The 13,677-nt window shown below is 36.1% G+C and overlaps 1 protein-coding gene across 3 annotated transcripts in view; it reads right to left on the reverse strand.

The window, feature by feature from the left end:
• LOC150081598 (tyrosine kinase receptor Cad96Ca-like) overlaps positions 1–13,677 on the reverse strand; it is a 222,436-nt gene that overhangs the window by 103,472 nt on the left and 105,287 nt on the right. For all 3 annotated transcript variants that reach the window (XM_090379461.1, XM_090379460.1, XM_090379462.1), the window contains one exon: positions 10,942–11,421. In XM_090379461.1, coding sequence (XP_090235587.1) covers positions 10,942–11,421 — 480 coding nt within the window. The remainder of the gene's footprint in view (positions 1–10,941; positions 11,422–13,677) is intronic.

A 13,677-nucleotide genomic window follows, 5' to 3' on the forward strand; every position in this document is an offset into this window, starting at 1 on the left:
TAATCACAATTGTGTTTACTGGATGCAAATTCTCACCTCACCTTGTAGAAAGATATTAACCTGCCAGAGATAACTATGTGGCAGGAATCTCTCATGGGATTATCAGACCTTACAGATTCAGTGGCAATGTTAGTAGGGAGAATTACCTTGAAATGTTAATAATTATGTAGCATCCAACATCAGAAGCATGTTTTCAGATAGAATGATGTTTCTTTTTAAAAAGCATGGTGCACCTCCATATTTTCATACTGCTGTCTGACTATCTGGACAGAATTTAATGAACAATGGATAGGTCACAGGTGAGTGCTTTTGAAGACCCTCCAAGATCTACAGAACCTCAGTCCCTTAGATGTTTTTGCGTGGAGATGCCTGAAAATAAGGTGTATACTCAAAAATCAAAAACATTGGAGCATCTATGGATGACAATATAACAGGAAACAAACAGCATTTCAACTAACTTGCGTGCTGTTATATATAGCAGTGTTCAAAAAAGGTGTTTATGCATCTATAAACATGTCAGAGGAGGATATTTTGAACATCTTAAGAGATGTTTGTTTTGTTTTTGTTTTTTTTCTCCCTTTCAAGTAGAAGCCAAACATGTACTTCAGCTGTTAAATAAAGAGTATTTAAATTTATTATCAGATTCACAGATTGCAGATTTTTAAAGTGCATATACATGATTCTGACTCAAATGTGCTACCTTACATTTCTATTTTTTGATATTCACTATAGCCCACCCCACACAGCCAATACATTAATGAAAATAAGCAGAAATTTGCAAAAATTCTTTAAAAAAAAACACACACACCAAAACAGAGAAACTCCAATTATATTATGAAACTGAGATGGCAAAGGGGTCAAACAGTAAGAAAGACTGATTGCCCATCACAAATCCAGAGGTCGTAGCTCTGCATATGCAATATTTTGCATTTATCAATGTTAAACCTCAACTGGCAAATCGCAGCCCATCTGTCTAATTTTTCTAGGTCTTGTTGCAGAAGCATACCCTGATTTCTGTCACCATACCAACTTGATAACACTACTCTGCATTTATTTTATTTTATTTTTTTCTGGCTTTAATCTCTAGTAGGGTTATATTTTCAAATCTCAAATTAGAGACATGCAATATTGTGAATGATGTTACCGTCCTGAATAAGGTAAGTGTAGGAAGTGATCACAGAATGGTAAGATGTACACTTGATATAGATGTAGGAAAGGATAGGAAAAAACTGACCGAGTAAATAATACAAAAGGCCTTTGAAATAACAGAGGAGGAGAAAAAGCAGTATGTACTGGAACTTAAGAACAAGTTTGAGCTTCTGCAGACTGCTCATGACCAAGATATCAACGGGGAATATTACAACTTTCTGACAGTGATAAAGCCCAAGAAACCTATAGGAAAAAGAAATCCAAAGAAGAAAAAATTAGTCAAGAAACACTTGTCATGACGAACTGAAAACGACAAATGAAGAGTAAGAAAAACACTGACAGGGAGAAAATTGAGTATACTGAGTTATGCAAAGCCATTAGAAAGAGACTCAGAGAGGACATGAGAAGATTTAACACAAGAAAAGTAGAACAAGCATTAAGGGAAAACAAAGGATTTAAATCAGCAGCCATGAGCAGTAATACAGAAAGACAAATGATACTGAAACTGAAGAATAGTGATGGTGTACTTATAAGAGAAGGCATAATTCAAATAGCAGAAGACTACTATAGAGAATTATACAAGGAGCGAGAGAATGATGCCAGCAGTGGGGAAGATGGATTGCAAATTAGCACAACATACAACATACCCGATATTCTTCCTGATGAGGTAGAATATGCATTGAAGAAAATGAAGAATCAGAAAGTCCCGGGGAAGATGAAGTTACTGTAGAGTTGTTAAAATTGGGAGGAAGAGACATAAAACAAAAATTGGCAAGGCTCTTCACAAAGAGCATTAGAAAAGGTGTGACACCTAAGCAGTAGAATAATGCAATCATAGTTTTGCTGCATAAGAAAGGAGATAAATCAGAAATTGGAAATTATAGACCAATTAGCTTGTTATCCCGCATCTACAAGTTGTTCACAAGGGTCATTACTAACAGATTAGAAAGAATACTTGATGAGAATCAACCGAAAGAGCAAGCTGGCTTTAGGATAGGATTCTCAACTATGGATCACCTTCACGTAATATCACAGCTAATGGAGAAAGCAAATGAATATAAAACACCATTATGCCTGGCATTTGTGGATTATGAAAAGGCATTTGACTCCATACAGCATAAGGCAATGTTTCGGGCACTGGAAAGACAATGCATAGATACCCCATATATAATGATTTTGAAGAAAATATATGAGAGCGCTACCTCCTTTATTAGACTAGACAAAGACAGTAGGAAATTTAAAATCGAGAATGGAGTTCGACAAGGAGACACAATATCTCCGAAGCTGTTTACTGCTACCCTTGAGGAAGCTTTCAGAAGATTAGACTGGTCACAGAAAGGAGTCAATGTGAACGGAGAGTACCTAAACCATTTACGATTTGCAGGATGACATTGTGGTCATAAGCCACGATCCCAAAGAATTAGAGGAAAATCTTAATCAGTTATGCACAGTTAGTAAGGATTTGGGACTAAAGATGAATATGGCTAAAACAAAAGTAATGATGAACAAGTATGCCACAGAAAGGGAAATAATGATTGAAGGAGCAGTAATTGAAAAGGTGGAGTCATATACTTATCTGGGACAAGTTATTAGCTGTAATAATGATAAATGGCTGGAAGTCAAGAGAAGAATAAATTTTGGATTGATAGCATTCAGGAAATATAGTCACATACTGAAGAGCAATATCCCAGTTTGTCTGAAATGTAAAATAATAAATCAATGTATACTCCCCACCATGACTTATGGAAGTGAAACTTGGGCACTCACCAAAAGAATGGAAGAGAAGCTGAGAACTACACAGCGAAGAATGGAACGAATTATATTGGGAATCAGACTGTTAGATAAGAAGAGAAACACACGGATTAGGCAGCAAACTCAAGTAAAGGACATTCTTATCAAAACTAAAGAACTAAAATGGTCTTGGGCACGACACAGCTCGAAAACATGATGACAGATGAACTAAGGAAATAACAGAATGGTACCCAAGAGGAGCTGGAAGAAAACCTGGAAGACAAAGGTGGAGATGGATAGATGAAATTCATTAGTTTTTGGGTAGTAAATGGATGGCCAGTGCTCAAAACAGAAGGAACTGGAAAGTTGCTGGAGAAGCCTTCATCCTGCAGTGGATTGAAAATGGCTGATGATGATATCACACAAAAAGGTGTTATCATACATATGTCACAGAAGAATTTTATGTATATGCCAATAAGTGAATTACAAAAATTAAGATAAACCTTTCAATCCACCTCACCCCAAAAGAGCAAAGAAATATCCATTTTGCTATATTTTATAAATATAGCCAATGCTCTTTATAGCTATCTTCTTTTCAACATCCCAACACATTATCATGTCCCATGTGGCAGGTCCCAGCCAATTTCTCATAAGCCTTATGCTATTTCACATTCGTCACAACAACCTTGGCAATTTCCTACAGTCATTGGCAATTCTCATACTTGATGACATAATGAAACTAACTTCAACTACAAGTCATTTTCGTTATAGAGTATTGTTTTAAATAAATCTGACTAGAACTTTTCTAAGTGACATGTTCACAGGAATAAGAGCAACACACAATTAATCCGAAACTTTTGTCTTATGTTGTAATGTTTGTTCTTCACACATGCGTATAAGTGACCAATCGTCGGATATTAGGAATAGTCTATAGATATTGATTGAATTTTCACATAGTTTCATCTCTAGGGTTTCTGCAATAAGTAATTTGTGGTAGTTATGTTGAATATTAAAGAGTATGCAAGTCTATCTATATGCCAACTGCAGACAAAATAAGATTTTACAAGCTATAGATAATGGCATGTGTTCCAGAACTTACATCATTAAACAGTTTGGCATTCCTAAAAGAACACTATTCATCATTCTAAAAGATTAAAAGCTTTATAAAATTTGCTGCACTGGGCAGTACCTTTTCAAGGATACTTCACCTTTGTACAATGTAACGTATCCAGATCTTGAGAATGTACTCTTAGAATGGCTAATGATTATGTGTGCAACTTTCCCATAGGCAGAAACCTTTTACAAAATGATGAATCACTTGCATTTCAGATGAATATTAAAGTTTTTAGTCTTCTGACATATGGTTCCAGAAATTTAAGACTTCTCTTCAAACACTTAAGACTTCTTTTTTGAAGACATGGACTTACTTCAAAAAAGTGTGTGGCAAAAGTACAGCAGTCGACACTGAAGCTACGAAGGAACGGAAGAAGAATCATTTAAAAAATGTTTTGTTAACATACAACTAGAATGACATCTTCAATGAAACTGGAGGTTTTTTTTTTTTTAGTTGCTACCAGATAAAATGCTTATATTTAAAGGTGACAGTTATAGTGGCACAAGAGGGGGCATGTCTGAAATAAACTTCTGGATAAACTTCCACGAATAATTGATTTTTGATGATAGCCAAGGAAGAATGGATCAGAGACTGAAACTGCAATAAGAGCAGGGACAATAACAATAGAAAACTTCTGCTGTTTGTAGACAAACTGCACCACTACATGCAATCACTATTGAGTACTTATCACCTATTATGATATCAATTCTTCAGCTACTTGATCAAGGTTTAATCTAGTGCATCACAGAAAAACTATCAAAGAATGCTAATAAACAAAACTGCAATATCTCAAAAGCAAAACATAACGCAACATCGGCATATTTCAGACAGACTATTTGTAAAATAATAATAAGAGAAGTTTACCTCAATATAATATGCAGATGAAAAACTGAAAAGATGAAAATGAAAAAAAATCAAAAATTTTACATTACAGTAAAAAATAATTAAAAATCAATTGAACACAATTAAAAATCAATCTGATACAATTAAAAATTAAATTAAAAGAAATTTAAAGAAAAAATTGCAAAGCAATTTTCCTTCCTGAAGCTGGCAATGCTTATTGACTGTATGTCATGATCACAGGAACGAAAATTACCAAATAGGAGCCAGATTGAAACTTAAATAGGGATTATTTGTCTTCGTGCATGCATGCACGTAAAAGCCCACAAATTGGAGATTAGAAATGGCCGGCGAACATTAACAGAATTCTCATGTAATTTAATTAACATATTCTGCAATTAATAGTATTTTGGCCTCGTTAAATAAAAGAGTTTTTCGTTAACGGCATGAAATGCTAATTCTAACGCTGCTCAACGAGAAGCATGAACTGAGGCCGTGTGTTGATTAACATGAAAATTCAGCAGAAAACACGTAGAACCTTGGTACGAAGAGTTGCAATCACAGCAAGAAATGTTGTATACCAGGTCATTTATTTGTGTTGCAAACAAGGAAAGGCCTGAACAATTTTTCAGTAGTGTGTAGTTTCCATATTGGCCTGGACACAATTTTAAATTCGGTATCTTTAAGAATCTGTTAAGCTGTTTGTGCCACTGTTCAACATATAGGACAGAAATAAAGTATTTTTATTACAATTGTTGGTTGATGTAGTATTTTGTATCCCATCCCTAGCTTGTACCCTAATTTGGTTTTTTTTATTGTAGCAAGGGGATAACCACTGTTTAAGAACTTGCAGGTTAATATTTGTATTTCTGAGCCCAAAGCAGATTCAGTCATTGAATATTTATAGGCATTTAGAAATTGATTAAAGATAATAGATCTCTAGTAGGAGAACGGGTAATAGCTGTTATAATGTAGAAGCATACCGGTGTTCATAGATTTACGATAGATGTTAAATTGGATTTTATTCGAGTCCTGAGTAAGCGTGAAATTTATAAAATTTAACGGACTTTGTATCCGTACCCTCCCTTTCCAATGTAAATGAGTCTAGAGTGAATATTATTAAACGAATGTAAAATGTCTTGGATAGTACTAACAGTAATCACTCAAACATCGTCTAAATACCTCCCATAATATGTGATACGGGGTAGTAAAGGCATCAAATGCATACACTCAATTGTTGAAAGATATACCTCCAATATTAAGCCGCTCAAGCTCAATCCCATCGGCCAATTTGTATACTTTGTCTCAAAAGGTGATATAGTTGGCCTCAGCTAAGATTTTAATTAAGTGAAAAATTTCTTTAATAGGAAGCTTTGTATAATTAATCGATATAGAATTATTATTTAACATATCCTAAATAATATCTAATGTGTATTTAACGTTTACATTCGTATATAACAAAGTAACATCTAATGAGAATAAATTATCATTATCGCCAGGTGGGCAGGAGCAGTAGTGCGTAGCACACGCTTCTTGATTAGACCAGGGTTCGAGCCCGTGAGCCACCAAATACGGAGGATGCGGAAAGGTCAGGGAATGACCACCGCATATCCCCGGAGCAATATGGCCTTAGTTGCTAATGCTCGTAAAAAACCAAAAAATAACAATAATAAATAATTATCACCAAGTCTATAGTCCTTAAGGTTATTAAATAATGTATTGTAGTTCTTAATCCAAAATTGTATTGCCTGTCTAAAGGGTTTTATAAGGCTATATACATATGTGGCCAAGGATAAAAATGCCAAGTTTCTATAGGAAACAATAGGCCAAATAGGAAATGAGGTCTTGTGTAATTTTACCTGACCGAAAAGTGCAGCTTCAGGTGAAAAGCAAAGCGCTGTCAGCTTCAGGAAGGAAAATAGTTTTGCAATTTTTTCGTTAAATTTCTTTTAATTAATTTAATTTTTAATTGTGTTCATTTGATTTTTTAATTATTTTAAAATTAGGGACATGTGAAATCACACAGCTTTGAGCTTCTGCAGACTGCTCAGGACCAAGATATCGACAAGGAATATTACAACTTTCTGAAAGTGATAAAGCCCAAGAAACCTATAGGGAAACAGAAATCCAAAGAAGAAAAAATTAGTCAAGAAACATTTGTCATGATGAACCAAAGACGACAAATGAAGAGCAAGAAAAACACTGACAGGGAGAAAATTGAGTATACTGAGTTATGCAAAGCCATTAGAAAGAGACTCAGAGAGGACATAAGAAGATTTAACACAAGAAAAGTAGAACAAGCATTAAGGGAAAACAAAGGATTTAAATCAGCAGCCATGAGCAGTAATACAGAAAGACAAATGATACTGAAACTGAAGAATAGCGATGGTGTACTTATAAACAGCAGAGAAGGCATAATTCAAATAGCAGAAGACTACTATAGAGAATTATACAAGGAGCGAGGGAATGATACCAGCAGTGGGGAACATTGATTGCAAAGTAGCAACACATACGACATACCCGATATTCTTCCTGATGAGGTAAAACATGCATTGAAGAAAATGAAGAATCGGAAAGCCCCGGGGGAAGATGAAGTTACTGTAGAGTTGTTAAAATTGGGAGGAAGAGACATAACACAAAAACTGGCAAGGCTCTTCACAAAGTGCATTAGAAAAGGTGTGATGCCTAAGCAGTGGAATAATGCAATCATAGTTTTGCTGCATAAGAAAGGAGATAAATCAGAAATTGGAAATTATAGACCAATTAGCTTGTTATCCCATATCTACAAGTTGTTCACAGGGGTCATTACTAACAGATTAGAAAGAATACTTGATGAGAATCAACCAAAAGAGCAAGCTGGCTTTAGGACAGGATTCTCAACTATGGATCACCTTCACGTAATATCACAGCTAATGGAGAAAGCGAATGAATATAAAACACCATTATGCCTGGCATTTGTGGATTATGAAAAGGCATTTGACTCCATACAGCATAAGGCAATGTTTCGGGCACTGGAAAGACAAGGCATAGATACTCCATATATTATGATTTTGAAGAAAATATATGAGAGTGCTACCTCCTTTATTAGACTAGACAAAGACAGTAGGAAATTTAAAATCGAGAAAGGAGTTCGACAAGGAGACACAATATCTCCGAAGCTGTTTACTGCTGCCCTTGAGGAAGCTTTCAGAAGATTAGACTGGTCGCAGAAAGGAGTCAATGTGAACGGAGAGTACCTAAACCATTTACGAATTGCAGATGACATTGTGGTCATAAGCCACGATCCCAAAGAATTAGAGGAAAATCTTAATCAGTTATGCACAGTTAGTAAGGATTTTGGACTAAAGATGAATATGGCTAAAACAAAAGTAATGATGAACAAGTATGCCACGGTAAGGGAAATAATGATTGAAGGAGCAGTAATTGAAAAGGTGGAGTCATATACTTATCTGGGACAAGTTATTAGCTGTAATAATGATAAATGGATGGAAGTCAAGAGAAGAATAAATTTTGGATGGATAGCATTCAGGAAATATAGTCACATACTGAAGAGCAATATCCCAGTTTGTCTGAAACGTAAAATAATGAATCAATGTATACTCCCCACCATGACTTATGGAAGTGAAACTTGGGCACTCACCAAAAGAATGGAAGAGAAGCTAAGAACTACACAGCGAAGAATAGAACGAATTATATTGGGAATCAGACTGTTAGATAAGAAGAGAAACACATGGATTAGGCAGCAAACTCAAGTAAAGGACATTCTTATCAAAACTAAAGAACTAAAATGGTCTTGGGCAGGACACATAGCTCGAAGACATGATGACAGATGGACTAAGAAAATAACAGAATGGTACCCAAGAGGAGCTAGAAGAAAACCTGGAAGACAAAGGCGGAGGTGGATAGATGAAATTCATGAGTTTTTGAGTAGTAAATGGATGGCCAGTGCTCAAAACAGAAGGAACTGGAAAGTTGCTGGAGAGGCCTTCATCCTGCAGTGGATTGAAAATGGCTGATGATGATGATGATGATGAAATCACACAAAAAGGTGTTATCATACATATGTCACAAGGAATATTTTATGTATATGCCAATAAGTGAATTACAAAAATTAAGATAAACCTTTCAATCCACCTCACCCTAAAAAGAGAAAAGAAATATCCATTTTGCTCCATTTTATAAATATAGCCAACTCTTTATAGCTATCTTCTTTTCAACATCCCAGCACATTATCATGTCCCATGTGCCAGGTCCCAGCCAATTTCCCATAAGCCTTATACTATTTCACATTCATCACAACCACCTTGGCAATTTCCTACAGTCATTGGCAATTCTCACACTTCATGACATAATGAAACTAACTTCAACTACAAGTCATTTTCATTATAGAGTATTATTTTAAATAAGTCTGACTAGAACTTTTCTAAGCGAAATGTTCACAGGAATAAGAGGATAGTACTCTGCAATGTAAGATTTGATATTTTCGTTTTAATTGCTGGAGAGTATCATACGGAAGTGTTCTATGTATTATTTTGTAGTAAACTTCTGTTATTATTTTACAAATAGTGATATGAACGTAGAACTTATTGAGCATTACGGCTCTGGTTCATACTATGAAATTCAGACAGACTATGTATTTGTTTAAGCATTGGATGAGACTGTGAAAAGGTGTTCATCAACTGCTTCAAACATGCTGGATTGCTCACCTTGAATGATGCAACAAATGAAGCTTCACATGCTTATTCATCTAGCAATCATTTTTAATCGAATAATGTCATCCAAGAGGTGATGTAGTTATTCACTGAAAACTCAAAAGCATTTTGTGACCAATTTCTGAACTATATAGCTCCATCATGAGACAACAGGTGGCCTCAATTAGCAACCTTTATTAAACTGTGAACGTATTTATTCAATCTTAATGAGCAGAATTTCCTTTTTTTTTTTTAATTCCAGTTTTCACATAGGTTTAATATTTTTTTTGGAAAAAAGACAGATGGATGATAACTGGAGTTATTGAAAAAGACAGAGGAACTTTTTTATCACCAACTATAGTATGATGGTAAGACAATGAAAGGATCAAATTAAGTAAAAAAGAGGAAGATGCTCCATTGTAAATCCAGACAATTGACAGCTGAATATCATAGCATGAGGTTGCTTGATGGCAGGTGCTTTGGGAAGTTTAATTATATAAAACTAATACTGAAAAAGGATGGTAAACATATTTTTACCTCATCACATGATTAGTTTACTGGGTATTCCGAAAGATGCCCCCCCCCCATCTTGCAACCAGCTTTTGTCAGTAGTGACTAGACTTTGAACAAATCAGTTTAGTTTAGGCTTGCACATGCCCAAGATGTCACATCTGATGACCACTGCTGGATTTAGATAATCTGGGATACATAAAATATTAAAAGCTAAAATACTTTACTCTAATTGTATGGTCCAGGAGCATCCTTGTGACCCAGAGTCCCTACCCTGGATCAACTGCACCACTATATCCCTGTAAATCCAGCCTTGCTGATACCTTTTATTTATTTCATTAGCCTGCAAATGTGTAGGGGATTACTGCTGAAAAAATAAAAACTCTTCTTATAGGTACCTACAACCTATGAACATACAAGAAGCGCATATCATAGAAATTCTTCTGTTTCAAACTGTTACAGTCACATGTGTTTTAAATGCAACTTTCTTTTTCAGGCTTTGCATAATATACATCTATCAGAAGCGTAACTAGGAGTTTGGCAAAATATCAGAAATGCACATTTTTTTTCATAAAAATAAATATTATAATATTAATTAATATTTTGAATTATAAGATTAATACTTAAATTATAAAAAAACAATTCTTAAATTATTATCCATGCATACAAAAAATAAATTAAATTATTATCCATACGATGGTACTTTTATAAAAAAAATCTTTATAATAATTGATTTAAATAAATTTGTTTTTTTAAAAATACATTAAAAATTCAGTTATTCTAAATGACATTTGGTGCCTACAATGAATCAGTGCCTGTAACAAGGGCCACACTCTCCATACCAAAGTTGCACTTCTGGATTTAATTCCTTACATTTCAAATTTGACAGGGAAACAAAATACTTACTGCTGAGAGCTTATCAAGGTTTTTACATCTCCTATGCAGCACCCAGAGTAGAAGCATCAACAGAGGAGCCAAACTTACTGTAATCACAATTGGTAAGATTGTAGATGTTATGTCGAGTCCTTGGCTAACTTTCCCGTTGTCCTGCGCAGTGCCCTTTCCTGGAGGAACAGAGAAAATTGTGGGGATACTTCCCTCTCCAGAGGTGGTGATGGTTGTGGTAGAGGTGGTGGAGGGTGAGGAGTACGGGGGCCTCTGGGTGGGGACATTTTTCTTGATGGAGTGGTCAAAAGTGGTGGCGGTGCTGGAGGAGTCAGGTAGGGAGGGTATGTTGGTATCATTTGGCCACGGATAAGCCGGAAATGGCTGTAACCTTGTATCTTCTCTAACAGGGGGATGACTGGTGCTGAAAGGAACTTCAATAGTAGGCTCTTGAGGATTGCTGCCAGATTCTGTGACCCTCACATATACTTCAATCTTGGCCTACACACAAGAAAAATAGCAAATTAGAGGCAAAGGACCCAAAAGTCTTTTGTACCTTTCTGCAAAATTCTAAAATATGTATTAGACAAGTCAAAAAGCAAATTAAATTATTTCATTTAGCTTATTTAAAAATCAAAGCTTCATAAGATTTAATTAACTTCAAATCATTATTTTTTAACACTAAGCTCACAAAATGTCATACCCTACCGTTGAAACAGTTCAGGTATTATGCTCATGCATATAAAGCTGACAATAAGCATATGAGGTGACATCTGAAATGTCAGAAACATTTTCTGATAGACAACTACAGGTGACCCCCACCGAGCGCGACATCACCAAGCACAGATTCACGCTTACGCAGTAAAAGTCCTTGCAACGTGGATCATGCCATATGTGGCCCAAGGTTCACAACAGCATGGTGTATCTGACTCATCCATGCTGCATTATTAAGTAGTATGTCATTGCTTTAGCACAATTGAACTTATAGTGTCACTGATTTCATTCTAAGCGATTTTGTTAATAGAGACAGCTGTTTTTTGGCACTGCAGTTTCACAATCAGTCAAAATTTAGCCTCTCTACATTGTACCAATGTTGAGAAGCTAAATTTTCTCAACTCAGCTGTTCTCAGAAACAGTGTGACGTGATACTTGAATGACCCCTTAGTCGGCTTGAGTCTAGTGACAATGTCAGTGTCAGTTTCCAAGTTGAGTGAAAAGTGACTTAATTTTGTATTTTTTCACTGAGTGAATTTATATTTGATTTCAATAGTAACCCTAACATAATGGCTTCAAAGCATGCCTATGCATCCGATTTTTTTTTTTTTTTTTTTTGATTTGGTAGTTGTTGGCGCATCGGCTTCTGTGGCCATATAGCACCTCCCAAGGTTTTTGCAGTACTTTGATCCAAGCCCGAGACGGGAATCGAACACGCGACCTTTGGGTTGGCGGGCAGGTACTTTACCCACTCGGCTAGCCCGGTCGGCTTATACATCCGAAAGTGAAAAAAAAAAAAAAAAAAAAAAATTCTGTCATTGCATGAGAAAATGATAGTTTTGGGGAAAATAAAGCAAGGAAGAACATATGCATCTTTAGTTAAAGAAAGAGTGCAACAAGGCTTTTTTTTTAGCATTAGCATTAGTAGAGGCATTTGATGCAAGAAAGCAAGCTTATGCAGCATCAGATAAAAAAAAAAAAAAAAACCCACTTCACCCCTCTGTTCGTTCAAAATACCTGTCCAGCTGAGCCTTAAACTTATTTAGGCTATCAACCTCCACTGCAAGGGATGGAAGTCTGTTCCACCAACCAACCACCCGCTGGATAAAGGCAAATTTCCGCATGTCTATCCTACATCTGTCTTTCCTCAATTTGAATTTATGCCCTCTCAGGTGATTATTCTGAGCTAGAGGAAGAATCCCATCAGCATTGAGCATACTCAAACCATTCAAGGCTTTATACACCTCTATCAGATCACCTCGCTGGGGCCTAGTCTCCAGACACTGTAATTTGCAAAACTTAAGCCTTTCTTCGTAAGAGCACCCCTTTGTTCCATTCACTAATCTTGTTGCCCTTCTCTGTACTCATTCCAGCAGCTCTACATCCTTCTTGAAATGAGGCCTCCAGACCTGTATACAGTACTCTAGGTGTGGCCTGATCATTGCCTTATACAAGGGAATAATCACCTCCTTATCCCTGCTGGAAAAATTCCTGTATATCATTGACAATACTCCATGACAATACTCTGTCTGCACTGCTCAGAGAACTTCATATCTGCCTGCACAACCACCCCCCCCCCTTTCATTCTCTACCACTGTCGGTGTAGTACCACAGAGTTGATACGTTGCTCTGGGGTTGATGTTTCCCATGTGTAGTACTTTACATTTGTCAATGTTAAACTTCATTTGCCACCTCTCAGCCCATCTGCTCAACCTTTCCAGATCCTGTTGCAGCAGCATGGTGTCAGTAGTGTCCTTGAAAACCCTGCCAAACTTTGTATCGTCTGCAAACTTGGACATTAAGCTTGATATACCATCATCAATATCATTTATAAATACAGAAAACAATAATGGGCCCAACACTGAGCACTGAGGGACTCCAATAATAACATTAGTCCACAATGAGCAGTGTCCATTGATTACCATTCTGTCTTCTCCCCCTCAACCACCCCTTTATCCATAGCAACAATTTGCCTCCAATGTCACACTGCTCCAATTTGTGTAGCAGTCTTCCATGTGCAACATTATCAAAAGCCTTTCTAAG

The sequence above is a fragment of the Mastigoproctus giganteus genome, chromosome 8, assembly GCF_048544385.1.
Source record: "Mastigoproctus giganteus isolate SK-2022 chromosome 8, ASM4854438v1, whole genome shotgun sequence".
Classification (NCBI taxonomy): domain Eukaryota; kingdom Metazoa; phylum Arthropoda; class Arachnida; order Uropygi; family Thelyphonidae; genus Mastigoproctus; species Mastigoproctus giganteus.